The sequence below is a fragment of the Podarcis tiliguerta genome (genome assembly GCF_965153285.1).
Source record: "Podarcis tiliguerta genome assembly, chromosome: 2".
In the NCBI taxonomy this organism is placed as follows: Eukaryota; Metazoa; Chordata; class Lepidosauria; order Squamata; family Lacertidae; genus Podarcis; species Podarcis tiliguerta.
Window position 1 is genome coordinate 57,529,913 of NC_139535.1, and position 25,772 is coordinate 57,555,684.

At 41.3% G+C, this 25,772-nt stretch overlaps 1 protein-coding gene and 1 long non-coding RNA gene across 10 annotated transcripts in view; one reads left to right on the plus strand and one right to left on the minus strand.

The window, feature by feature from the left end:
* The window catches only part of EBF1 (EBF transcription factor 1), a 370,285-nt gene extending 354,258 nt beyond the window's left edge, over positions 1-16,027 (plus strand). For 4 of the 8 annotated variants that reach the window (XM_083423165.1, XM_083423166.1, XM_083423167.1 and 1 more), the window contains exons 15-17: positions 4,003-4,197; positions 4,509-4,577; positions 12,732-16,027. In XM_083423165.1, coding sequence (XP_083279291.1) covers positions 4,003-4,197; positions 4,509-4,576 — 263 coding nt within the window. In that variant the 3' untranslated portion in view covers position 4,577; positions 12,732-16,027. The remainder of the gene's footprint in view (positions 1-4,002; positions 4,198-4,508; positions 4,578-12,731) is intronic. The other 4 variants (XM_083423169.1, XM_083423170.1, XM_083423171.1 and 1 more) reach the window with 1 other exon arrangement.
* LOC310669846 lies at positions 13,222-24,513 on the minus strand. Of its 2 annotated transcripts, XR_014507418.1 has the most exons (4): positions 24,151-24,513; positions 23,198-23,296; positions 16,236-16,430; positions 13,222-15,251 (listed from the first exon to the last, which is right to left on the minus strand). It is a non-coding gene; the product is annotated as an uncharacterized lncRNA (long non-coding RNA). The 2 variants fall into 2 exon arrangements; XR_014507417.1 differs by lacking the exon at positions 23,198-23,296.
* Between the last annotated feature and the right edge of the window lie 1,259 nt (positions 24,514-25,772).

The following is a 25,772-nucleotide window of genomic DNA, read 5'->3' on the forward strand; positions in this document are numbered from 1 at the left end:
TAATAACAAGCACACAAAGCTGAAAACGAATGAACTGCAGCTAAAATATTATGTTCATTTTTCACACGGTCTAGCCCTTCCCCTGCCCACCTCCCTAATATTCTTAAGAGGGTCTCTTCTCCAGTCTTCAGAATGTAGCTGGAAGTGGGGAGGCAGAAAAAGGCCCTCCTTTTCTTCCATTCTTCAGTTTTAATCTGAAATCTTAGGCACAGTACTATGGCCAGAGCTCAGAAACTGCTCGCCCTAAGAAAATTCCCTGTTGCAAAATGCGCCTAGAACAATGGGAGTTTCGAACACTGCTTAAGGGTCTTTAAAGTAAAAAAGAAAAAGAGAGATCTACATGGTTGTCATGTCAGAGCTTAAAATTCTCCACCAGGAATTACTATTTAATTCTGATAGCAGTATAATAACAATGGATGATAATTAAACTCTCTGAACTATTACACTGAATTAATGGGATAGAATTTTTAACCCCTATTCTTTGTTCCATGAAAGTGATTTCTGTGATACACTATTTCATAATCACGGACTGATTTGTCTTCTGAAGTGTTTCTTTCTATTGAATAATGTCTTTATATTACTTTTCATTTCACCACCACCACCACCATTATTATTACTATTATTATCTTTGAGCGGTTTTTCTTGGTTGATCTTGCTGTCCCATTAATGGCAAATATGTTCAATTGGAAAATGTTTCAATCATGACCTGAGAATTAGAAAGGTGGCATCCTTAATTAAATCAATAAACTAATTGCTGTATAGTAGCAATTCAATTTAGGTGCTTTGATTGCTGCGCCTTAACAAGTGCTTGCAGGAACTGAGTGACTCCAGACCAAGATTGTATCTGTCAGACTGTGAAACTTTGAACGTTTAATTTCCATTAATTGATTTCCTCAGTGTTCACAAATATGATATCAGTTTCCTGCACCGAGATTCTGAGAGGGTGATTTTTATCTTCAGAAATGCAAATAAAAGAATAATCTCAAGTTCAGCTGATTTAAATTTTCATTCCCCTGCCATTTAATTATTCATAAACCACAGTTAAACATAAACAGCTTCTAAATAAGGGGGGGGGAATAAGTAATTTGTCCAGCTAACCAGGTTCTTCTCTTTTCTCATAGTAATAGAACCCAAATTTCTGGAGCAACTTGGCATTATCTTTAAGTAAGGAAAGCTGCTCTAAACCAACAACCACAACCACAAAATATATTAATTATCTTTAGACAAAATGCCAATGAAGTTGAAAAAGAAGGCAATTCTCAAAACCAAAGTAGTTGATTTGGCCCAGGTCACACATCACATTAAAAAGCAAACTATGGTTTAATGTGAATGGTCCATACCACTAAAAAAGTTATTGCTGCGCTTCTCAGTTTCCAGGGCTCCTGAATTGGGCTTGCTGTGACATCTGAAAACATGCTCTCGGTTTGCTTTTCCCAAACAAACCACTAGGAGTGAGCCAGGAACTTTGGCTACTGCTCATGGTTTGCTAGGAGAGAAACAAACCATGAGCTAGACATGGTCCTCATGACAAACCAGGCTGGATTATTTCCTGGTGGTTCAGCAGCAGCAAGAGCAGGAGATAAGCAAGGCAAGAAGCATGTTAGGCTTTCACGTGAAACCATTGTTTGTTTCCATCTATGGTTTAATGTGACGTCTTAGAAATTTCAAACATGTACTATCCTACAAGCTAGGAAAAAGCTGTGGCTGACCTTCGTTGCTAACTGCAGCGCTGGATTTAGGGTGGTGTGAGCAGTTCTCCCACACAGGGCGCTATGCCAAGGGGGCACAAAATTGAGAAGATCCGTTTGGGGGTGCAAATTTGGGGGGGCAGTGTGCTAATTTAATTATTATTAATAATGGAACCAGGAACAAAGCAAATAACTGCATGCATACTCTTATTACCACCATGGAGCTTTCTGCCGCCACCACCTCACACTCGCACACACACTGCCTCACTCCTGGCCAACATGGCTAAGGCATGAAGTGTTGATACTGAAAACTGTTTCCAAACTGTCTGCAACTGCCCCTCCCAAAATTTCATGACTGTGCAGGCAAGTTGACAGAATGAAGAAAATCACAGGTTGAAAATCACAAAAATGGTTGGCAAAATTAAGGAATGTTTTTAGCCTAATCCTATGCATGTTTATTCAAATGGACGTTCAGTAGAGCTTAGTCCCAATTAAGTGTGCATATATTTGCAGCCTGGCAGCCAAATTTTGTGCATGTTTTCTTAGAAGTAAATACCACTGAGTTCAGTAGCTTTTAGCCCCAAATGAGGGTGCAGATATTTACTCATTGGACTGTAACCTGAGTCATGTGATTTATTGGATACTAAAATAATATTGTACCAAAAACAAATGAAGAAAACAACAGCCAGTTTTAGTTTTCTCCTTTTAAAAGTAACATTTTCATTATTATTATTTTTTAAACAAGAAGAATATTGGGATTTGGTGTCTTTATTTAGAGACTTCCTCCTACACATGTAAACACATGGTTCAGTTGCAGGAGAAGCAGAACAAAAATTTAATGAAATGGAGACAAGGAATAAAAGAAACTTTCACAAGTTTGTTTAGCTGAAACAATGGGGCTAAACATTTAGGGGTGTTCCTTCCCAGTGTTAGAAAATGAGATATGAAAGCTAGAAGCTAAATGGCACCTTAAACCTAGGTTATGGGCGCAGCAATGGAATGTCTATGCACACTTTTTTATAACAAGCATACAGTGCTGAAATTGCATGAACTGCAGCTAAAATATTATGCTCATTTTTCACATGGTCTAGTCCTTCCCCTGCCCACCCCCTAATATTCTTAAGAGGGTCTCTTCTCCAGCCTTCAGAGAGTAGCTAGAAGTGGGGAGGCAGAAAAAGGTCCTCCTTTCCTTCCACTCTGTTGTTTTAATCTGAAATCTTAGGCTCAGTACTGCTTCCAGAGCTCAGAAACTGCTCGTGCCAATGAAATTCAATTGCAAAGTGTGTCTGGAACAATGGGAATTTCGAACACCGTCTCTTCCAAAGTTGCAGAGAATGCAAGGCTGTCAATTACGAAAACTGCTCCCCAATATTTTCTGTGACTGTAAGAGATTATTGAATTTGCCTCTTGGATGCAGCTGTGTGACCACCCGGGGAAGCACAATTAACTTCCACCAGTGCTGTCTGAGGTCCCATGTACACTGTACATTTAAAGCAGTATCATACCAAAGTAAACAGTCATGACTTCCCCCAAAGAATCCTGGGAACAATTGTTATGGGTGCTGAGATCCCTCACAGAGCTACAATTATCAGAGTGCTTTAACACTCAATCCCTCTTTTCAGGTAACTCTGGGAACCATAGCTCTGTGAGGGGAATCAGGTCTTCCTGGCAACTCCTGGCACCCTTAGCGAACTACAGTTCCCAGGAATCTGTGGGGGAAGCCATGGCTGTTTTCAGTGGTATGATACTGCTGTAAATGTATGGTGCAGATGGGGCGTGAAGTAGAGTGTAGACATTCAGTTTTGACAAGTTGACTCTCTCTAGGAAAACGACACAGAGGCAACAGTTGTTACCATTTTTAATGAGCTATCTCAAGATACGTGGAGGTTGTGAGATAGCCCAGAGTGCTGATGGGGACCTGTCTGATGTTACTTTCACAGAATGGTAGAGCTGCTTTCTCTTGCTTTCCTGCATTGCAGGGGGGTGGACTAGATGACTCTACAATTCTATGATTTCATGCCACCTCATAAGTAATACCAGAAGCCCTGGATCCTATGGGAAGCCATGGGAATGAGCCATGCCATGCTCTCCTTCCCACGTGACCTGGGATTCTGGCTTCAACTTTCCAGTAAGGGAATAGCTGTTGGCAAGAACGCCATGCTAAGGGTCAATCAGATGTTATGAGAACAAAACCACCAAGAGCTCAGGGCATCTGCTAAAGAAGTTTTGGTGGCCCCCTCGAAACTCAAGCCTTTTTGCATTTCCATTTAAAATCTTGATACCAGTATTTCCTCTGTGTTTTGTTTTGCTCTAGTCGTGCCATCCAGCCCAACAATGGCCTCCTCCACTAGTCTCCCTTCTAACTGTAGCAGCTCCTCCGGGATCTTCTCCTTCTCACCAGCCAACATGGTCTCAGCAGTGAAACAGAAGAGTGCTTTTGCTCCTGTTGTTAGACCGCAGACTTCCCCTCCCCCCACCTGTACCAGCACCAATGGGAATAGCCTGCAAGGTAGGCCAACCTGGGCATCATACTGTTTTACAGCACCTTTGTTTCTTGCATCTCATCCAAAGGGTGACAGGCCTTGGCAGTCTACAATGTGGCCTGTGCATTGTATGTGTCACTGATAAGTGCCCTCATTCCCTTGCTTGGCAAAACAGCCTGCTTTCATTGCCCTGTTGAACTGAGATGCTGTGTCTTTTTTTTTTTTTTTTTTTAAAGCATGGTCTGAGTGTTTGCTTAAAATGAGTGATATTGCAGCTTACTAATACCAGCCTTTCTCTTTCTTTCCTTTCTTATTCCTTGTTGTTGTCTTTTATCAGACCAGTCTTTTGTGGACTCTAGCAAGTACTCCACTGCAGGGTCTCTCCAGGGTCTGGCCTTCTCCTGAAGTACGTCAGTCAATCTTCCCTTCCTTTTTTTAATTTTGTTTTTCCTTTGTCATGTCCACATGTGGAATATCTCTACTAATAGCAGCAAAGTTTGTGGGGGTTCATCACAGAAAGCAAACCACAGCAACACTTGCTTTGCATATGATAGGAAATTATATATGGCATGTTCTACATTCATGTAAGGTTTCCCAGCTTCTTGTATGGCATTAGCTCATTGTGATTAATGTTCTGGATGTCAGCTAATTTATATTGCAAACCCCCGTGTCTCTTCGAAAACCTCTTCAGCTGTTGGAAACCTACACTTTTATGTCATCCCCTTGACTTAAACTGATACTTTCCCTAATACTGCACCCCTTTTCTATATCATTCACATATAGAGCAATCAGATGGCTATGGATTTCCAACCTATCTATGTACCTTAGGTTCAGGTGAAATTTAGTGGGTGCCTGGAAGTCCATGCCATGATTCCTGAAAGTGGAGAGTCCTGTTTTGCACTATGATTTCCTCCAGTGTTGCAGTCCCACTTGAAGAGTGCTTGGGTCTCTTGTTAGCTTTCATAGTGTACCAAAATGGACAAGGCACTCTCCAAAAGGGAGCAGACATGGATCACTGCTTATCACAGCCAAGTTTGGATCAGGAATATTGGATAATACATACCAAGCCACTAAAGCAACCAACTAACTGGCAGAGTAGGCCTGCTGCTTTCTGTGTTACAGTTGTGTTGACATTGTCTATCCTACATTTCAACATGGAGCAGTTGGGGAAATGAGAAACAGCCAACTGAGGTGGATTTCAGAAATAGGCAAACTCCGGCCATCCAGATATTTGGGACTGCAATTCCCATCATCCCTAGCTAACAGGACCAGTGGTCAGGGATGATGGGAATTGTAGTCCCAAACATCTGGAGGGCTGGAGTTTGCCTATGCCTGTTTTAGATAGTCATCTGAGATTTTCACCTTGAAGCCCTCCTACAAATGAGGGGGCTTTGTGGCCACACACCTGTCACTTATAGTATATTATTAAATTTCTTTTTTCATTTTTTCCTCTTTTTTATAGTTAATTTGCACATTGCAGATATCAATGTAGATAGGAAGGAAGCTTGTGTGTGCAGGAAAATTCAGATAATTAGTTCTAAGACAGCAAGGGACAATTCACTTAAAAGTGATGAGTGTTTATGGTCAGCTACAGTTTTGCCAACTATAAGTTGTCAGAGCACTCGAAGTTTGCCCCGAGTCTACCCTCAACTTGGCGTCAGAAGCCTGCTTAGCTTCTGAATGGGCTTGTTCACCCATTATCAGCCCTGAACTTAAGTCCCCAGTTGTCATTGTATTTCCTTTTGTTCAGGGACAAATACGGTGATGCCCACATTTGGATAAAAATGCTGTGTTTTGTCTGTATGTCCTATAACATTACTTGTCATAGATGCATTGGGCTGCACATCCAGCCAATGAGAGAGGGAATTAACACGTGTGTTATACACCATAAAAGCAGAATCTGCCCTGTTCACTGGTTGCTGGTGTCTGTTGTACACCTGCCCTACTGTGCCTAACCCTCCCTCATAATTACTGCACCACACTCTGAAACACTGAGAGGAATATACATTTTCATGCTCACTTAGATAAGAAGAGTTCTCATAATCACCAGCTGCCTCAAACTGCGCCAGAGGTAGAAGAGGTTACTGGTGCATGCTGTAGTTCACCCAGACCTGTTTCCCCTGCCTACTTTCTTTCTTCTATCTGTCTGTCTGTCTTCACAGAATGTGGTGACAAATAGTAGATTTTTTTGCCCCATCGCCTTAAGCCACTTTCCATGAGCTTAATTCAGAAATCGCCTATCCTAAATAGACACATAACAGAGACTCTTTTTGGGTCATGTCATGAATCTCTGAGAGTGAGCAGCCAGCTTTTGCAACTGTAGATGAAAACATTTTCAATGTTAAATGTACCAGCAGAATGAAAAGTGCTCATTCATAAACAAAAGGCACTTAATATGCCTAAAGCCAAGTGCTTCACCCTGTGTACTAGAACAATCCAGGGGCATAAATCTGAAGGCTAAGACAAGTCAGAGTGGGGTTGTTGTTGTTTTAACCATATAGTATACACTCTATAAAGAACTGAGCTTATGCAAGCCTTACATGAAATAAATGAAGTTTTCAAGGGAGCTATGCTGGAAAAATTGCGCCCAAAGAAAATGAAAACTCACAGACGTCTTTAACATTCCCTCCACTATTTTGGATTTGCAGTTTAAACTGGGAAGCATTCTCAGTTGTAAGCTCCCCACCCCCATGGTTACAGAAGCTATGACCTCCTTCTAGAAATAGTATGGGTCAAACATAGTTGTCATAAAGTGTCAGTTCAGCATATTGCTAATCATGGACGATATATTAGACACAAGCCTTATATCTGATCAACAAGTGAGCTCTGGTCTATGAACAGATATGCCTTTCCTAGTAACCTCAGTTAGGACACCCACCTACCAATCTGAATAACAGACATAGTCCTTTAAATCTCCTAACAGGAGGCAAGACAAGTGAGGCTCCTTCTGCCGCCTTACTCACCTACTGGGTGATACACCTGGGAGGGAGAGCGTGACAGGGCAAATAATGAGCTACAGTAACACAGTCTCCTGCTTTAGTGGAAGATTTAAAGGGTCACGCTCAATGTTTGGCTAGTAGTCCTCTCCATTTTTGCAGCTATGCTCACTACAGTGACATTGATTTGTATATTAATATAGTGGAATTAAAATCTGCAGACCTAAAACCTTCCAGTTTTACTACTGCTTGAGCAGAGAAATAGAACAGCAGGAGTTTTCAAACTGTTGCTTTTGATTTCGCCATGCCCGAGATTTTAGATTTCCTGTTTTAAGACACTGGCTGTGTAGGTAGCACATGATCAGAGTGATTTTCACTTCCCAAAATAAAGCTCGTATTTGCTGTTGGAGATAGAAGTGATCACTTCCTTCGCAAGGCTTTGTACATTTAAAGCAATTGTTTATGCAATGCACAGCAGTGATACAAACCTGTATTAATTTATACCACTGTCTATGTTTTTGCATAGGCTCTCTAATACATAATTGCAAGAATAGTAGTCATGCATTGTGCAACAATGATTCAGATCTGCTTTGCTAAAATTGTGCATGCACTTTTGCAGATAATCATGCCAAGTGTGAAAAGCCATATCCATGAGAATAAAACCATGGGTGTAACATACCAGATAGGCGGGGTATAAATATAATAAAATCTTCATCATCATCACCATCATCTACTAGAACAGGCTTCCTCAACTTCGGCCCTCCAGATGTTTTGAGAATACAATTCCCATCATCCCTGACCACTGGCCCTGCTAGCTAGGGATCATGGGAGTTGTAGGCCAACTCCCATGGCAGCTTGATCCAAACCCTTCATTAGAACAAGTCATATTTCACTGGTAGTGGTGTTTTTAACCACACAGTTTTTGTGTGGAATATAGAATGAAATCTTTTTTTTCTTTTATAGATCATCATCGTAGGTTATCCTTATATAAATTAGAACATGATGGAGACATATAACAGCCATTCATTTTGTTTTTGTAAAAATACATTTTGCTTTTGTCAGGTTTTGGGTGGGGGAATCCTGCGATATTTCCCTTTTCAGAATCAATTTCACATTGAACCAGAAAAAAAGCCTAGGTGGTCCTGTAACCAAGACACTTAAAGTACAAAAGTAGCATGATAAGGCCTTGGCAGAATGGAAATAAGAAACCTTTTAAGCAGAAAGAAATTCCGAACGTCATTCTGCCTTTTGACTTGTAATTTAATTCAGAAGTATTAGGCTTCTTCAGCAATAGTAATGGTAGCTGTACTTTGAAAACCTTACACTTATGCTGTGTTATATTCCATTTCTCTTCCATTGGCACAGTTTCTTGCATTTAGCTATAGTGAAATGTTAAGCTTTCCTGAAAGGAGAAATCGTATTTGCTTAGAAAATCATTGCAGAGTTAACAAATGCCCAATACAGAAAATCTGCAAAAACATTTTGTTCACTTCCAGGTGCTCCTTTATTGTTAACATCCTAATAATGATGTTCTAGAAAGGACAATCAAAATTACCTATACAGGGTAAGGTGTAGTAAGTGCAAAATTGATACAGGTTAGCCACAGAGAGTTTCTCCCACCCAGCATGATACCATACGTCTGGCAATTTCTTATTGAAGTTTCCAAAATCCACAAGAATCTTAGTAGCCACCACTCTGATTGGACACAGAATGCCTTAACCACCTCTTAGGAAAGAATTCCTAATATCATCTGGGCTACAACATTAGTCTGGTATATGTGGTGCCATAGAGTAGTAGGCAGTTGTGGTGCTATCGCCCCTTTAAGACTGGTTTATGGGAATTGGTTAGAACATCAGAAGAAATGAGCTTACATATAGCTGTCTCCTGTAAAAGGCTTCAAGGCCAGTGTCACAAGGTAATTGGGTGGAAGAGGTGAACACCCATGGTCTAAGTTCCTAAAAAACCTGGATTGGTGGGAGCTCTCAGCAGCCAGCCAAGCCGAGGTCAGCATCTATTTGGGCTTTTGATAGCACCTTGTTCTGTTGCTCAGCCTACTGAGATTTAAGTGTAAGCGTTTATGTTAATTAGCTGGATAAGTTAGTGTTTGTTGTTCTCTTACCTTCTGAGCTACTTTAATCTGTGTGATTATTTGGAGTTTTTCTCTCTTGTAAAGTTGTGTTTTAGTAAAGTCTGTGTATGATTTTTATGAAATTTGGTCTGGTGAGTTCCTGGACCCTTTAATTTTGACCATGCTTTTTGGAGCAAGGGTCATCCAGTACAGCAGTACAAGATAATTTCCCCAGTATGAATTAAAACATAAAACTGTATTTATTCTGCAAATATTATACATAGCAGTTCAGTGTGGAAGTGGGGAGCTTATAAAATGGGCAAAAGGCATAATGCGTAAATGCATAGTCATTGTTATGGCTGTAACCCTGTGAAAGTTTTTAGTGTGGCTCTAAGCTTAATTCCCCATTTTATTGCTGATTTTTAAGATATCATTCCACTGCTCACCCTTGCTCCTGCTCTTCCCACCACCGGCATGTGGTTCCCAAAAAGTTGCTAAGAAGGGCATATGGCAGTCAGAATGTAAAATGGGTTCCCACTCTTGTCTTGGAAGGGTTTCCTGGTCACAACCCATGGCTGCACTGCAGCCCAGTTGGTGGAAGCACCAGGAGACAGCCTCAAAAGATGACCTCAGTGAAGAGGCAAACTGGTGTGGAAAAAGGCAGCCTTTCAAGTACTGTGGTCTAATGCCATGGAGACGTTCAGCAGTTAGTAAATGTTCATTCCAAAAAATTAATTTGCCCTCACAAGATGTAGTAGAATTCATTCCCTGAAGACCTAGTGATGGCCACCAATTGGCTAGACAAATTCATGGTGGATAAGGCTAGCAATGACTATGTTCTGCCTTCACTGTCGAATGAATATGCTTCTGCATACCAGCTGCTGGAATTGTAAGTGCATAGAGTGTTGTTACACTCAGGTCTTGCTTGTTGTCTTCCCATAAGGCATCTGGGTGGCTACTGTGAAAATAGGATGCTGAACTAGATGGGCCTTTGGCCTGGCTCAGCAGGTGGTTCTTATGTTCTAATGTTTCTTCTAGTTTGGAAATATCAAGATCATTCCAAAACTGTTGACATAGTAATAGCTTTCCAGTGTCTGGATAAGCCATTTTTCCTGCTACTTCCAGATTTTCAATAAATATTTAAACATTCAGAATTTAAAATGTTAAACAGTGCAAAGTTTAACCTGTGACCATATTCTTATATGTGTTCCTTCTTCCAAAATCTCTGATCGCAGTTTCATCAGAGATTAAAGAAATACGTTGCTTGTAAAGGCTTTATTCACACTATGTTGGTCTTTTGAAGAATCAGGAGAGAGACTCCAGATTTATTTTTAAAGGAAATGGCTGTTGTGCTACCACAACAGGTCATATCCTTATGATGCCTAGTTCCAAATGCATAATTTATTTTCATCCTTTCGTCTTTTGTTTTACTTCATTTAGTCATTGCTGTTTGCTTAAACTGCCTCCCTCTTGCTGATTAGTCTTGTAATTCATGCACATATGGCGATGTTTGTGGAGTAAACATTCCTTCCCACTCCCTGGTCTGCAAGTCTTTCACATTGCTTGGTTCTTATCAAATTAATACGACTGCAATTAAAGCACACTGAATTTGAATCAGTTATGGGTCTGAGTTCTTCCCCAAGAAATCTGCCCAGATGTTTGAGATGGTATGCAGCTGGCATTTTAAAGAGGTGACCTTGTGACCACAGTCACCACCAACCATATGTAACTCCCAGCTTAAGGATGTGTTTCCTTACACTAGGTCATTTTGGGCATTACATAGAAAGGCTGAGACCAGATTATCATTGCAGATCTTTCTAGGTCTAAATGTCCAAACATCCTGACGCATGAATGGATTAATTTGAAGTGAGTCAATTTCGTCCCATTGGCTTCAATGTGATTTTAAACTGGCTTAAAAGGAAAGACTCTAGCTTAATTTGTCTGAAGACTGGGCTGAGTTATTTGAGTCACCATGTGATACAAAACACTCTACTGAAGATGTCTTTGTGGGGGGGGGGATGAATTCAACTTTAGTGGGAAATTATTTATCAGTCACAAATGACATCTTTTCAAGGGCTGAACTGGAATGGGATATATAGCTTTCAGCTGTGGTGTTACTGCTTCCTTGTGGTGGGAGCTCCTTCATAGCAGTGGTAATTTATGCAAGCCCTAATTACCCGGGCAAGCCTCCTAGCATGGCAATTTTCAATGCCAACATCACACATACATCGTGGCAGCTGGCAAGCTAACTGCACAACCTGAGAGACTCATATATTCAACATTTGCATACATTATTGCTTCCAAGTGGGCCAGAATTGCGGCAGCATAATGCCACCGCAACCAGGTGTAAACCATTTATACAGCTAAAAAAAGGCAAGGGCTTCTGGACTGTTCACTAGCTGGCTTGTTTGAGATCAGGGGGTTTGTGTATTGCCAAGAAAAATAGAAACCCAAGGGCTTGAAGTCATGCAGAAGACAGAACATTATAAATGTATGCATGATGTTGGCAAAATGGATACACGTTTTCTTGCTGCTCCATAACACTAGAAGTTGGGCTCACCCAATGACACTGGCTGGCAGTAGATTCACAACAGGCAGAAGAAAATACTTCTTCATGCAATGTGTCATCAAGCTTATGGAGTTCACCGCCACAAATAGTTGTGATGGCCATTGTCTTGGATGACCTGAAAACATGATTAGAGACTTTCATGAAGGTTAAGTCTGCCAATGGCTATTGACCAGGATAGCTAAATATCCAAGTCCAGAGGGAGTATATCTCAGAATATTAGTACTGTAGTGGAGGCAACAATATTTGGGAAGGGCAATTGCCTTAGTGCTCTGCTTGCAGGTTCTTGGAAGTATTTGGCAGGCCACCATCAGAAACAGGCTGCTAGACTAGAGAGACCTTTGGTCTGAACTTGTTATGTTATTGTATAGATGGCCACAATAGTTTGAGACTATGTTGGGTTGGGGGTTAAGGATTGCCCAAAGTTACAGTTTGACAGTTGAGAGTTTTCTGTGTGATCAAAGTATGTTGCAGTTACATTTTAGTCTTTGCAAGTTCCTTTACAACGACACCCTATCATCCTACCTTTAAAACAAATAAAAGAGGAACCATATTTGTAAGCAGCCGTCAGATTTTTTAAAAATTATAAAATGTTGATTTTAATTGCCATTGAACAGACTTTTTACTGAAATGTGCTTGATTATTGTAAAACTTTCTACTGATTTCTCAAAGCTTAAGGAACTTTGGACTGAAGTTTTGACTGACCTTCATTAAGCATGTGTCTTAATTAAAGATGTAAGTCTCCTGTAAGCATTACATGGGAATTACATTACATTAAATATGCTTGGGAGATGTATTATCCCAAGCTCTTAAAAAACAATTCTGGGCATATACATATGAAATAAGGCCTAAATCCAGCACAGAATTAGGCATGCTTAAATAAAAATCTAAATTGCAACACAGATGAATGAACTGCTAGAAAATATTTGGAATGTTCTCTTTTACAGAATGATTTATCTCTCTCTTTTTTTCTTCTCCTCCATTTAACAGCTATATCTGGCATGATAGTTCCCCCCATGTGAAAGGATTGCCTTGAAGAATTTTACTAATGAAGAACTTGGATTCTGCTTCAGAACAAAGTCTGACACAAGTCCCAGAGCGGAACTTTTAACTCAGGCCTTTCTCTCTCTCTCTCTCTTTCTTCCTTATTAAGGAAAAAAGGAAGAATCTCACAATAATTGCAATGTTTTTAACAAAATAAAATGGTGGGGGGGAAACCCGTCCTTGCAAAATAATACTGAAATTTACCCGGAGCCTGCAAGTGGGAGATATTACTTTGTGCTGTCTATCCTAGGTTCTTGGGGGAGAGATTTATTTTGTGTCATGAAGAAAAATCCACTTGTGTCTTCTTGGTTTTCGATTAACTCAGTCACTATTTGTCTTTTACAAATCATAATGGGAGAAGGGGTGCCATCACTAGGGACTCTTTTTTAAAAGGTGTAATGAAGGGAAATAAAGTGGCAACACTTTTTTTTAAAAAAAAAACAAATTTGTGTGGAACAGAAGTAGAAGTGCCAGAATAGGGGTGGTGGTTGTTTTTCTTTCCTTAGAAGAGTAATGGCAGTGCCAGTTAAGGGTTGGCTTATTTGTGTTACTCCTCCAGCGACAGTTCACTCATCTGATGTTTTGCATTCTTGGGAGGTGTGTGTAGTTCTGTGGGGTATGTATACACACACGTGCATATGCACACATAAATGCACACACACTTACCACATTAGGATTCCATTTTAGAGGCAGTGAGAAATTTTTTTGGGGGGGAGGGGGGCATCTTTCTTAGAATATTGTACTTAGGTGACTGTGTAAATAATGCAAGACAGAAAAATTAGCAAAAGTGTAGCTAAGGACATGCATATCCCACCTTTTACCTTGGAAAACCCAGTGCCTCTGGATATAATGCTAAAAACTGCAGAATTAGATTAGCATGGCTCTCTCTCTTTCTCTCTCTGTCTTTAGCTTATATCAAACTTTTCCAAATGAGTGGCCTCCTTAAGTACAGTTTAACCCTGTCTACACATACAAATCTCTTTGGGATCTGGTGTGGCAGGACAAAGGCACAAACGTGAGCCACTTCATTGCATTTCTGCATATTCTCAATGGAAATATATTTCCTAGCCTACTTACATGGGGTTCTTGGTTTTGTTTGTTGGGGCCAGGGGCCAGAAGACAACTTCATCCTGCTGTCCCAGAGATGGCCCAGAAGCACACATGCACACAAAACGACATGTCCGTATCAAGCTGCGATTGCTTTTATATCAGTCAACCCTTTTGGTTTGCGACATACTCTCTCTTAAGCAACAGGTAGTGGCATTTTTTTTATACATAGAAAATTAAAATATGAAAAAAGGGCGGAGGAGACAGAGTGTTATGTGAAGGTTTGCAAAGTAAACCCTCACATGAATTTAGCTCTCATTATGTAGGGAGCATACTTAGTTGACGGTGCAGAAAACCTCTAAGGATGCATTTACCTGATTGTTTCCCCCCTTTGCCATTGCGTTTTGTATGTAGTTATAAATACTGTAGATCTTTTGGGGTGATTTTTTTTTTTTTGGCCAAAGTTATTGTTCTATTTATACAATTTAATGTCTTAAGACAGTTTTTTCAGTCACATACACAGTCACACACGAGAATTACTGCATATTTTGCAAAATGAGCTCACTACCTTTAAGATTGCACATGCTTGCAAAAGGAATTAAAGAAAAAAAAAAGCTTTTTTAAAAAGAAGAATTTTGTAAAATATCCATATAAATAATGTATTTATCTTTGGAATTTGTACATTGCTTTTTCCCTGCAGCATCCCAGTTTATTTTATTGTGTATGTTTGCTATGTGAAAAGTGCTAATTTGTTTGGTCATTCACAGGTGTATTAGCTGTTTAAATGTGATTTTAATACAATTCATTTATAGGGTTTTTTAGTAATTGTTTTAAACCATGCTTCCATTTTGGTTTAATTTTCACTCAAAAGCCATTGTCTATTTTTGTATTATTTGTAAGTTAAGAAGGTTTTTTTCCCCAATATATGGCAAAAGGTAGCATATTATTCTTGTAGCATTTAGTTATGTAGGTTTAAAAAAGTATCCTTTGCTTTTGAGGCTTATAAAAAAAATCTAATGCTGTTTTACTCTATTAATATGCATGGAATCTCTCCCCTTTGGAGTGACGCATTTTTTGTGCATTAAATATGGGGAGAAACTTCATAGAAATCAATGAAAATACTTTCTTTCTTGTCTGCTTGTATATTTCTCTGTCTTTCACATGAATATAAACCAGCAGATTGGATGCCTTAACAATGCAAATCATATTCATTTCACTTGTACATTGTACTGCGCACCAGAACTGTCAATCATCACTAACATTCTAAGGAGAGAAAAAAAGGAATTTGAAAAGCACAAAAGAACTGTTTTGTTACCTTAAGACAATGTGACTTTTTTCTAGCCAAGCAACAATGCTGCAACTGTGCATGCTTCCTGTTTGAATTTTGCAATTGATTTCACTCAGATATCACTGTGTGATCTTTTGGGAAGGGGAGTGGGGTTGGGGGGAGGCGAGAAAGAAAGAAAGAAAAAATCCATAAGGTTTTTGCCCCTAGAACAATAAGAACACACTCACATATAAAGAAACTGGAAAATATAAGGAATATCAATGTATTGCTTCTCTATCGTTCAAACATTTATTCTAATTCACATAGTAAGCAACGGCACTGCAATGTAATCAAATTTAAAGCCATATTTTGTCCAGTGATGCCCTCCACTGAACCCATTCAGACAGAGTTGCACCAGTTTAGACACTCATACAAAGTCATATACATGTATAACCCCTTTCCTTCAACGTCCAAAGATCCTTTGAACAATAGGTAGAATTTGTTTCTCCAAGTATTTATAGCGCGCTGATAAAAGGAAATTTATATTTAAAAAATCTCCCTGCCCCAAATAGATCCTATGACTTTTACATGATTCTTAAAGATGCCGCTCTTAACAGAATATGGCTTTAAGTGGAAATGACCGTGTTTCAGTCTTTACAAAGGGAAGCCTCTGATTGGCTGAGTTGTGTGGAGGATGCCCATTTCCTCTCCAGTGTACCAGGCTGCATCTAAAATGAAGTCATCTCTGAATCTACTAATCGTTCACCTTCTTAACTAAACCTTTTGGAATAGACACACACACTGTACAGTTCTATTGTTAGAGAAAACTAACTACTGTAGAGATTGTTATAATTTTTTTGCAGAAATTCAAGCTGTAAAAACTTTTCAACTTTCACAATATTTAATTAAAGTTACTTCCTGTCTGTGAGTGCAGCTCCTGGCTGTGTATTTATTCATTTGGCTCTGCGAAGTCGACAGACAACGAAAAGTGCTGAATGTCAAGACAGCGGCAATGGAATGGACACCCCTTTGGCATTCTGTTGTAAAATATGAAGCAGCAAAAATAGGGGGAAGAATGCATCATGGGCTGCTTATGATAAATCTGCTGTAGGGGGGGAAATACATTCTGTACTTACAGCTCTGAAGAGAACCACCATGATCTTGGGGCTCTGTTATGCATCTCAGGAGCTATCACGCATAAGTGGTCCATTTGTGGCTAGCCCAATGTCTTCAGTGTTGGAAAATGCTTCATGTGCATGGAGGGAGCATAGTTCAGTGGTTTGTCACATACTTTGTAAACAGGCAGTCTCAGGTTCAGTCCTGGGATCTCACTAAAAGAATGTAAAAACAGCGTTGCTGGATCAGACCAAAGTCTAGTATCTTGTATCCAACAGTGGCTAACCAGATGTCCATTGGAAGCACACATACATGGGTACAACCAGGGCTTTTTTCAGCTGTAACTCACTGAAACTCAATTCTGGCACCTCTCAGGTGGGAATCATTGACATTATAAGATAACAAGGGAGACATTTATGGTGAGTTCCAGCACCTCTTTTTCTAGAAAAATAGCAGTGAGTACAACAGTCTTGTTCTGCTGTTGTTTCCCTCAACCGGCATTCAGGAACACATTACCGCTGATCTTGAGGGGGTTGTATACATCCATATAGACCATTGATAGGCCAATGAAAAGGCCTTATCATCCATCAATTTGTCTAACCCCATTTTAAGGTTGCCTGTGAGAATATAAAAGGGTTTCCTATAGTAGCAGTGGAAAAGACCCAAAGGCCTAAGAGACCTGCCATCAATAGTAGGCCATAGTACATGGTCAAGTAGTCTGACTCAGTATAAAGCTGCTCCACATACAATAAGTGGCTAACCTAAGGTTGTCCAGATATTTGCCAGACTCCATCTCCAATCAGTCCCTGCCAGTACAGACAGTGGTTGGGGGATGATGGTAGTTGTAGTCCCAACAACATCTGGAGGGCCACAGGGTTACCGTTCTTCAAAACAGAAGAGTATTGGGCAACCGAAAATGCCTCAGAAGGCCATGAATCACAGTACAGAGATATGTGATCATCTAATGAGGCGGTAGTTTCATGACATCATTATTTATCAAACAATATAGTACTACGCCGTGATTCACCCAACATGGAAAAGTTCTCTATATTTCAATTGGATAGAAGTAAGTATATGTGTCTAACACCCACATTAAAAACAATGAGATACTCAGCACAGTCCCAACTCATGCTTACTCAGAAGTAAACTCCACTGTATTCAACGGACCTTGCTTCCAGGTAAGTGTGTAAGGACTGCATACACAGCTTTAGCTGTACTGTACCCACAGTGTCCTGGAATGCCAGTTTTCAAATTACTGCTCCCTCTGTTACTATAATTTGATGGTCACATCACTATCATTTTGGAAGCTACACCAAAATAAGGTAGTGGATTTAGACGACTTATCAGGTATGAAGAATATTAGTATGTAAATACAAACACACAGAGAGCAGTGTTCGAAACTCCCATTGTTCTAGGCACATTTTTCATTAGTACAAGCAGTTTCTGAGCTCTGGGCACAGGTCTGTGCCTAAGATTTCAGATTGAAACTGCAGAGTGGAAGGAAAGGACCACCTTTTTCTGCCTTTCCACTTCCAGCTACTCTCTGAAGACTGGAGAAGAGACCCTCTTAAGAATATTAGGGGAGTGGGCAGGGGAAGGACTAGACTATGTGAAAAATGAACATATTTTATCTGCTGTTCATTCAGTTTCAGCACTGTATTCTTGTTACTTAAAAAGCGCACCTACACATTTCATTGTTGTGCCCATGAACTATACTTGGAGTCGAGAGTGGATTTCATGCTCTTTATTCAGGTCATAGTGGTGAGGAGGAATGCAAGTTCCCCCAGAATGTCTGCTTTATATACATTATTTACACAATGGGCCCCACATGATTGGCTAATTCCGGGATTCACCTGTAGGCCAATCAGGTTGCGGATTCACTTCCACCTGGAGCTGGATTGAGTGGCTCCTGTGGACTAATCAAACTGCTGCATTCTGAATCCTATTGTTCTAGGACCAATCAGACTGCTGCCTTTTGGATCCTATTCAGCTCAGTACATAACAGCCCATAACCTAGGTTTAGCTCCTAGCTGTCTTATTTCAGTTTCTAATACTGACACACAGAGAGAGACACAAACAGACATGTACTACTGGCTTGCCAAGAACCTATGCTAAGTGGCTCCCAGGACCTTCAGAATGTGAAGGGAAGTTGAACAATTTAGTATTGTCAGTATTGAGGTGGTGAATATGAGTGATCCATCAAAAGCATCACCAGCAAGAGTTTTTGAACCACTTGTTTTCCAAATGTTTGTTTTACATTTGGGACTGTAGGTGTTATAAGTTTAGTTCCAAAAGGTGATTATGTGAAGCAGCCCACAGTCTAAATCTGTCACTGATGAATGTGGAACAGGTGATGAGCATCCATTTCATAGAAGAGATAGAACAAGTTTTAATTTATTCAAAATCTGAATGGCTTGGTTAATATTAGCTTGAGAATGTTCACTCCAGCACCTGGGATAGTAAATTCACGAGAGAGGCTGGAGCTGGTCTACAATTCTGCCTAAATACACAAAACATGTAATAAAATCTGAAGCACGAACAGCCATTCACCATATGGGGAGGGCTGTAGATTAGTAGATGAGCACTACTGCCTACTTTGCATGCAGAAAGTCCCAGGTTAATTACTTCTATTGCCCTTCACAGTCATGTTTAATATAGAATACAAAATCTTTCTGATTTCTTCCTGTCATGTATTATTACCCCCATATGCCTCTTGCTTATATGGCCACAAGTTCAAGGTGTTCTGATTACATCACTTGTGTGACTACTGGCAAACTTCTGGAAGAGAATTTCAAATTCTTGTCAGCAGGTTACAACTTAATGACTGTCAGTGACCTCTCCCATACCAGCATGTCAGAGACTATATTTATCAAACGATGTCATATCTGTGATTTTATTTGTGCATGTGTACACACGTGTGTGCACACACAAACACACAGTGCTATTTTTTCTAGAACTCACCATGAACGCCTCCCTTGTTCTATTATAATAGCAATGTCACCCACCTGAGAGGTGCCAGAACTGAGTTCTGGTGAGTTCCGGCTGTAAAAAAAGCCCTGCAAACACACACACACAAAATACAAACACAGAGAGAGAGAGAGAGAATGTCCAACTTTAGATTTATCTCTGAGTCTACAGCAGGAGTAGGGAACCTGTGCCCCTCCCCAATGTTGTCGGACTCCAACTCCCATCAGCCTCACTCAGCATGGTCAATTGTCAGGGATGGTGGGCCTACTGAGTGCAAGGGGTGTGCAAGAGTTAATAGTTAAACTGAGCCATTGTGGTGCAGTGGTAAAAGTGGCAGACCAAAACAGAGGCCCAGGTTCAAAGCTCTACCCACCCATGATGCTTACTGGGTGACCTTGGGCTCACCACATACTCATAAGCTTGACCTATCTCACTGGGTTGCTTTCAGGATAAAATGGGGGACACACCAAACAACAACAAAATTAATATTTCTACTCCACCCTGTTTTGTAGCAAACAACAAAACAGAAGAATACTAATTCAAAAAAAACCCCAACCAACAACAATAAAAAGCATGGAAAACATTTAAACTGATACTGCCTTGAACTTCCTGGAAGAAAGGTGGACTTTAGATGGAATAAATACAACCTGAGGACAAACTATTTGTCACCACACCATCTCCCATTCCATCCAGTGGCGTAGCGTGGGGGGTGCAGGGGGGCCGGCCGCACCGGGCGCAACATCTGGGGGGGCGCTCGCACTCGCAGCTCTCTGCCCCTACCTGGCTCACTCACTCTCACTGCAGTGCTGGCTGTGCAAATCCGATCCGAGCCGCCGGGTCGCCGCCCACTGTGGAGGGGAGGGTGCCAGGCGTGTGGTGCGGTGCGGTGCAGAGAGAGAGCGAGGGACTATCTGGGGGAGGGACAGTGCAGTGGGGGGGGGGCGCAAATTACTTGCCTTGCTCCGGGTTAGGGGGCGCAAATTACTTGCCTTGCCCCGGGTGCTGACAACCCACGCTACGCCACTGATTCCATCTATCCCAAACTTCACAGCTGGCTTGTCAGAGTGCTTCTCATTTTCTCACCACTGGCCTTGGCTCACTGTGTGGTGATAACACCAGAGGGCCTTCTCTGGTGTGGCCCTCCCAAGTGAGGGATACCTTCCTCCTGGAGGCGCAGACAGTGGAAATTCTGATGAGATTCCACCATCAAATAAAAACAGCCTCATTCTCTCAGGCCTGTTGCGTAGCATGGGGGACAGGGGTCCATGGCCCCGGGCGCAAAATTCTGAGGGGGCACAACCAGAAACCCCTATGCAGTCCACCAGCTTCTATAGGGATCCCCATCCCACCCTAGCGAAGGTGGCAGAGCAGCTCAGGCCCACGGTGAGTGAGCGTGGACAGAGGAAGGGAGGCAAGGGGCAATCCCAGCGTGGCCCGGCCTGGCGCTGCTCTCTGTGGGCATTGGTGGGATTCACCCGCCAAAGTCCATGTCAGCTGGCCATTCTCTCCCCCCCCCCCACATGCATGCATGCAGGCAGGTGGCACAGCACTGCCCCTCTTGGCTCGGGGGCCCGTGCTCCAGTAGCACTGGCAGCTTGCCTGCTCGGGGTGCTGGCAACCCACGCTATGCCACTGTCTCAGGCATTTGGAGTGAGTTAGAAGTCTTAGGTAGTCTTAGGCTGAGGTCACTTTAATATGACAAAGGGCAGCCTATACGTTTTAGAAATAACGTAAAATAAATATTAAGTTCTCCAAAATGGCTAAGATTAGCCCTGCTTTCAACTTGCTATGTTATGGAAAGCCCTCCTGACATAGCAACACCCTCAGGATTTGCAGTGACCTGCATGAGATATTTTACCATAGTTTATTTGTTACAGATAATTGGAAAAATGAAGAGTGAGGAAAACTGACATGCTTTAAAAATAAATAAAATCAAAGGCGACTAGGGTAAAATCTGTATGTTAGTTTTCCAGTGTGGTTATTGACACAAAGCTGCTCCCTTAGAGTGGCTCCAGTGCTGCACTGGAGACAAACACAGAGGGGGGGGGAGGGAGGGGGGGAGGGAGGACTGGTGGGGATAGGCTGGACCTCTTGAGTGTTTCCCACATCAGTTCCCCCCTCCCGCAGTCTGCACCTTATCAGAGCAAAGGTAACCCATGAATCAGGCAACAGCTTAATGGTACCACTTGAAGCCTCTCAAATGGCAATGGGAACTTCCTGCAGGAATGAAATCCTGCTAGCATATTTATCCTGAATAGACTGCTTTGTAATGTTAGAGTATGATGCCATTCCAGATCAAAGAAAGAAAGAAAGTAGAAGCAGAGCTCCATAAGGTAATAGCCTATTCACAACAATGGCTCCTCACTTTCCCCTGGATGTCTGTGCTCATGCTAGTCAAGGAAAGAATAATAGTTCATACCCCTTGTTCAGCAACATTTTAAGCTAAATTTGCTCCTAGACCCCCAGACAGTACAATGGCCTGGAAATCTGCTAGTTTATCCACAACAATGTAATGTCTTCTGTTGATGTCTTTAAAAACGTTATCTTAAAAACATTTTAGGCACTGATTTCTTTAACAACAAAAATGGCTTCACTTAAAACAAATCAAGGAACTAATAAGAGTAGCAGGCAGCACACACACCCTTTGCACTTACAGCAGCCGTGCAGAACCTATTGCCTGCGGCCCTAATGTACAATGTTGGGTGTGACACAAGTAAAGACGTGGATGGGCTGGAAGTGCGGGTTGCAGTCACCACCCATCAGCAGATTGGTGGCACCTGCAAAACCCCATGCATGACACTATGAAAGCACAACAACCTGTGGCTTGCAAGGTGCTGGTCCTTTGCCAGCATGGTTTGCTTTCAGTGTGATGTCAGGTGAGTGGTCCCACCCACGTGTCCAACTTGGCTGACGCCTTGAGTATGATCAGTTCCACTGGGCAGCTCCAGCTCCCCCCCCCTAGACTTACAGGAAAGCCCATTGTAGGGTGTCATAAGGTTTTGTGGAAGCACAGGCATGCAAGCAGGCAGACCATTGAAAAGATGGTGAATGATGAAAGACTGAAGACAGGACATTCATAAACATCTCTTGGCAACCTCAGAGGTGAACCAGGTCACACAAAGCATTTTTTTCAGAATAATCTCAAATATTCCACAAGAAGCCTCCACTTCAGGTCTTTGGAATTAAGGAAACTGAGCTTTAGAAAGTGGTTCAGAAAGCTGTTGCCTGTAGAATAAGCACAGCCACAGATTTACACGTTAAGATCTCTGCTGCTAGAATCTACAGACAACTAGAGTCATCCAGCAATAATATTTCTAGGAATGTGCTCAGGCTCCCATGTGTCAATGCGTAGCATTTTGCTCCTCTTTCGATCCCAGTCATGCCCTCTGAGTGTTAAACAATACACAGCAACCTTCTAACAGCTCTTAATATATATTTTATTTCAACTATCACTCTTATTTGGCAGGTGAGTTATTCTGCACAGCAGGTGTTCCTTAATGGTGTTAAAGAATAAACAGAACTTAGTGATGGTCTTACATACCCATTAGCTAATGGATTACTAAGCAAAAGGGACTCATGTTTAACCTCCCTGCACTTAGCCCACTGTTGAGAAAAACGTGAAAAAAGTATAAACCAACACTCCAACTGCAGTTCTCAGGACCCATGGGAGGTGAGCTCAAACTTTAAATGCAGTTCTTTTGATAGACAGGTGAATGAATGTGGCTATCATTATGTAATCACACAGCCTGGGAACTATTTATCATATTTATTATCCATGCAACATGTAGCTGTGATTTTTTTCAAAAGCTCTTGACCTGCCTGAGAGAGGCAATGCTATTAGCATTGCTTTAAGGACCACGCAGAAAGGATTCAGCAGAGCAAAACTATAGAGTTGATCACGATGGCTCCCATTTCTACATTCCACCTGAACCCAGTAGATAATGATGCAAGAACTGACAGGAGCACGTGACAAGGTTCCCTTTCTCTCCTCTGTCCAACAGCACAACTTACACACCTTAACTGGCACAGTCCCATTGGGCTTCTGGGTTTTCATTATCCAGTTTACAGTTAGCCATGTAGCATATTGATATTCACCAGCATTACCACCTTTTGTCTATTTATGCAGTAGGATCCTTTTTCCTTCCATGCCTACTACTGATCAACTCTTCGCGCTAATGTGACTGCTAGATTAGATGATTTATTGCAAGGATTAGACAATTTCATGGGTCTATCAACAGCTATGAGCTATGGAATAAGAGATGTGGAGCAAGAGTTCTGGGTAAGAGAAAAGATAACTCAAGAGCAGGCTAGAACCACCTGGCTATTGGAAACAATCTAGAATGCTGGAGTAGGTGGACTTTTATTATGTTCACACTTTGTTGAGTTTATGCTCAGCAAATCACTCCACTGTACCTTGAGCTACCTTGCCATTTGACCTGCCTCTGAGGGAGGATGAATTGGCAATCGGCACTCTGCAATCACAGAGCCTCACTGGACTCCAATGGCAGGAAGCAACAGAGCTGAGTGTTAACTGCATATTGGTAACCCCTCACCCCAAACTTCCTGATGACATCTCCCAGCAGTTTCATCTGTTAAAAGAGTATGAGGAACAAGATGGAACCACAGCACAACTACCATGGGTCTGAGCAGAAGCCCCCCACCCCCCAATGATAGTCTCTTAAACTAAAACTGCAGAGTGAAACACTATATCACTATGCCTCCAATTCCCAACCCACAGAACTGGTACAGGAAAATATTGTGGTTGATGGTATCAACACCCACTGAGAGATCAAGGAGAACAAACAGCAAAGTGTGGAAACACAGGCTGTTAGACTTTTAAAATATGCCCTTTCAAGTCGCGTCCAAAATGCCCCCTTAAAAAGCTTTTTTGCTTTTTAAAAGAGTTTCTCTCTCCCCCCCAGTATAGGAAAATGACCATGTTTGGCAAATTAAAAATGGTTTACTTACAAACTCTCCAAAGGTGAGATTCGTGTGCTTCAGAAAGTCGCACAGGCAGCAAAATTTGGCTGAGTTACAAACTCAAGAATGGGTGATGAGAGCCAGCTGCTGGAGCAACCAGCTCAAACCTCTTCACATGCTGAGCTTCCTTGATAGGCTGGGGAATGGAATAATAAACTTGATTGCCTAGTTCCTCCCAGGTGAGGGGAAGTGATGTAACTAAGCCTAGCAGGACAGCTTCCTGTATATTAACCCCTTCATGCATTGATTAGACTTAAGCAGGGAGTTGCCATATTTCAAAACATAACATTCCTGACACCCACAAAATTGTTGAGCTGTTTGGGGAACAAGCCCAAATTGTTTAAGCTTTTGGAGCTGTTTCTGCTACATTTTCCAATGTGTTGCCATATCTCCAGATTTTCCCTGACATTTTGACAATTTGGCAAAATTCCCCCGACACCCGAGAACCAGGACATGTCAGGAATGTTGGTAAGCATTCTTAGGTGAGGTTTGGACTTCAATTTTTTTATATATTTTTAAAAATACCTGAGCTAATTTCCCTGGATCCCATATGCTAGACACCGGACTGATTGCTAGTAACATGCCTCTAAGGTTGATTCCTGGAATTTCACTCTGGATTTGTACCCATGTTCTCTTCTTAAACTACCGGTAAAAGGCCATGTAGCTGGGACAGCAATGTAGTAAATGTTAACTAGAGGGCTGGTGAAGTTTTAGGCAGGCCAATGTGGGTGTCAGCAATAGTAAAGCTTTAGTTGTTTTTAATCTTGCACATTGTTCTTCTGTGTGATGTTTAATCACTAAGTTGCATTTTCATATTATATATTGTTTCTCATATGTTCATTATTTACATATTTTGTTCATTATTTCTCCATTCTTTCCTGAGGATTCATTCGTGTATAAAGTTGATACCATTACACTTACATCTTCCATAAACTATTGGGGCAATTTAAGAGCCTCATTTTCACCACCACTGGTGTTCTTCCAATTGTATAGGATCCCAAGCCCCCTCATTCCCCTGACACCCCACAATCCCATGTCCTTTACATTTTCATTTCATTTTCCATTATCATGTCTACTGAACTATCCTGAATTTTCTTTCTTTTGTCACTTCCTACACAGAGCTACATGAAAATAAGGCTCCAATCCTAAACACATTTACCAGGGAGTAAGCCCCATTGAAAACATGGGAATTTCATCTGAGATATATCATTTAAATTGATGAAATAACCTCATAATGTTTTAAGTCTCAGTTGGGTGTGAACCAGACAAGAGCATTACATCTTGTCCTTATAAAAGAATGTAAAGGGCAATTACAAAGGAATAATATATGGATTTGGAAAATTAGGTTCTAAGTATTTAAAACTTTTATATCTCACCTTTCATGGCAGCTTACAAAAAAACTGAAATACAGAATATATAGACAAAAATACAATACGAAAATCAAGTTAGAATCAAACACTAAAACTTCATTACAGTCATACCTTGGAAGTCAAACGGAATCCGTTCTGGAAGTCTGTCGACTTCCAAAACATTCAGAAACCAAAGCATGGCTTCAGATTGGCTGCAGGAAGCTCCTGCAGCCAATCAGAAGCCGCAGAAGCCCTGTCAGA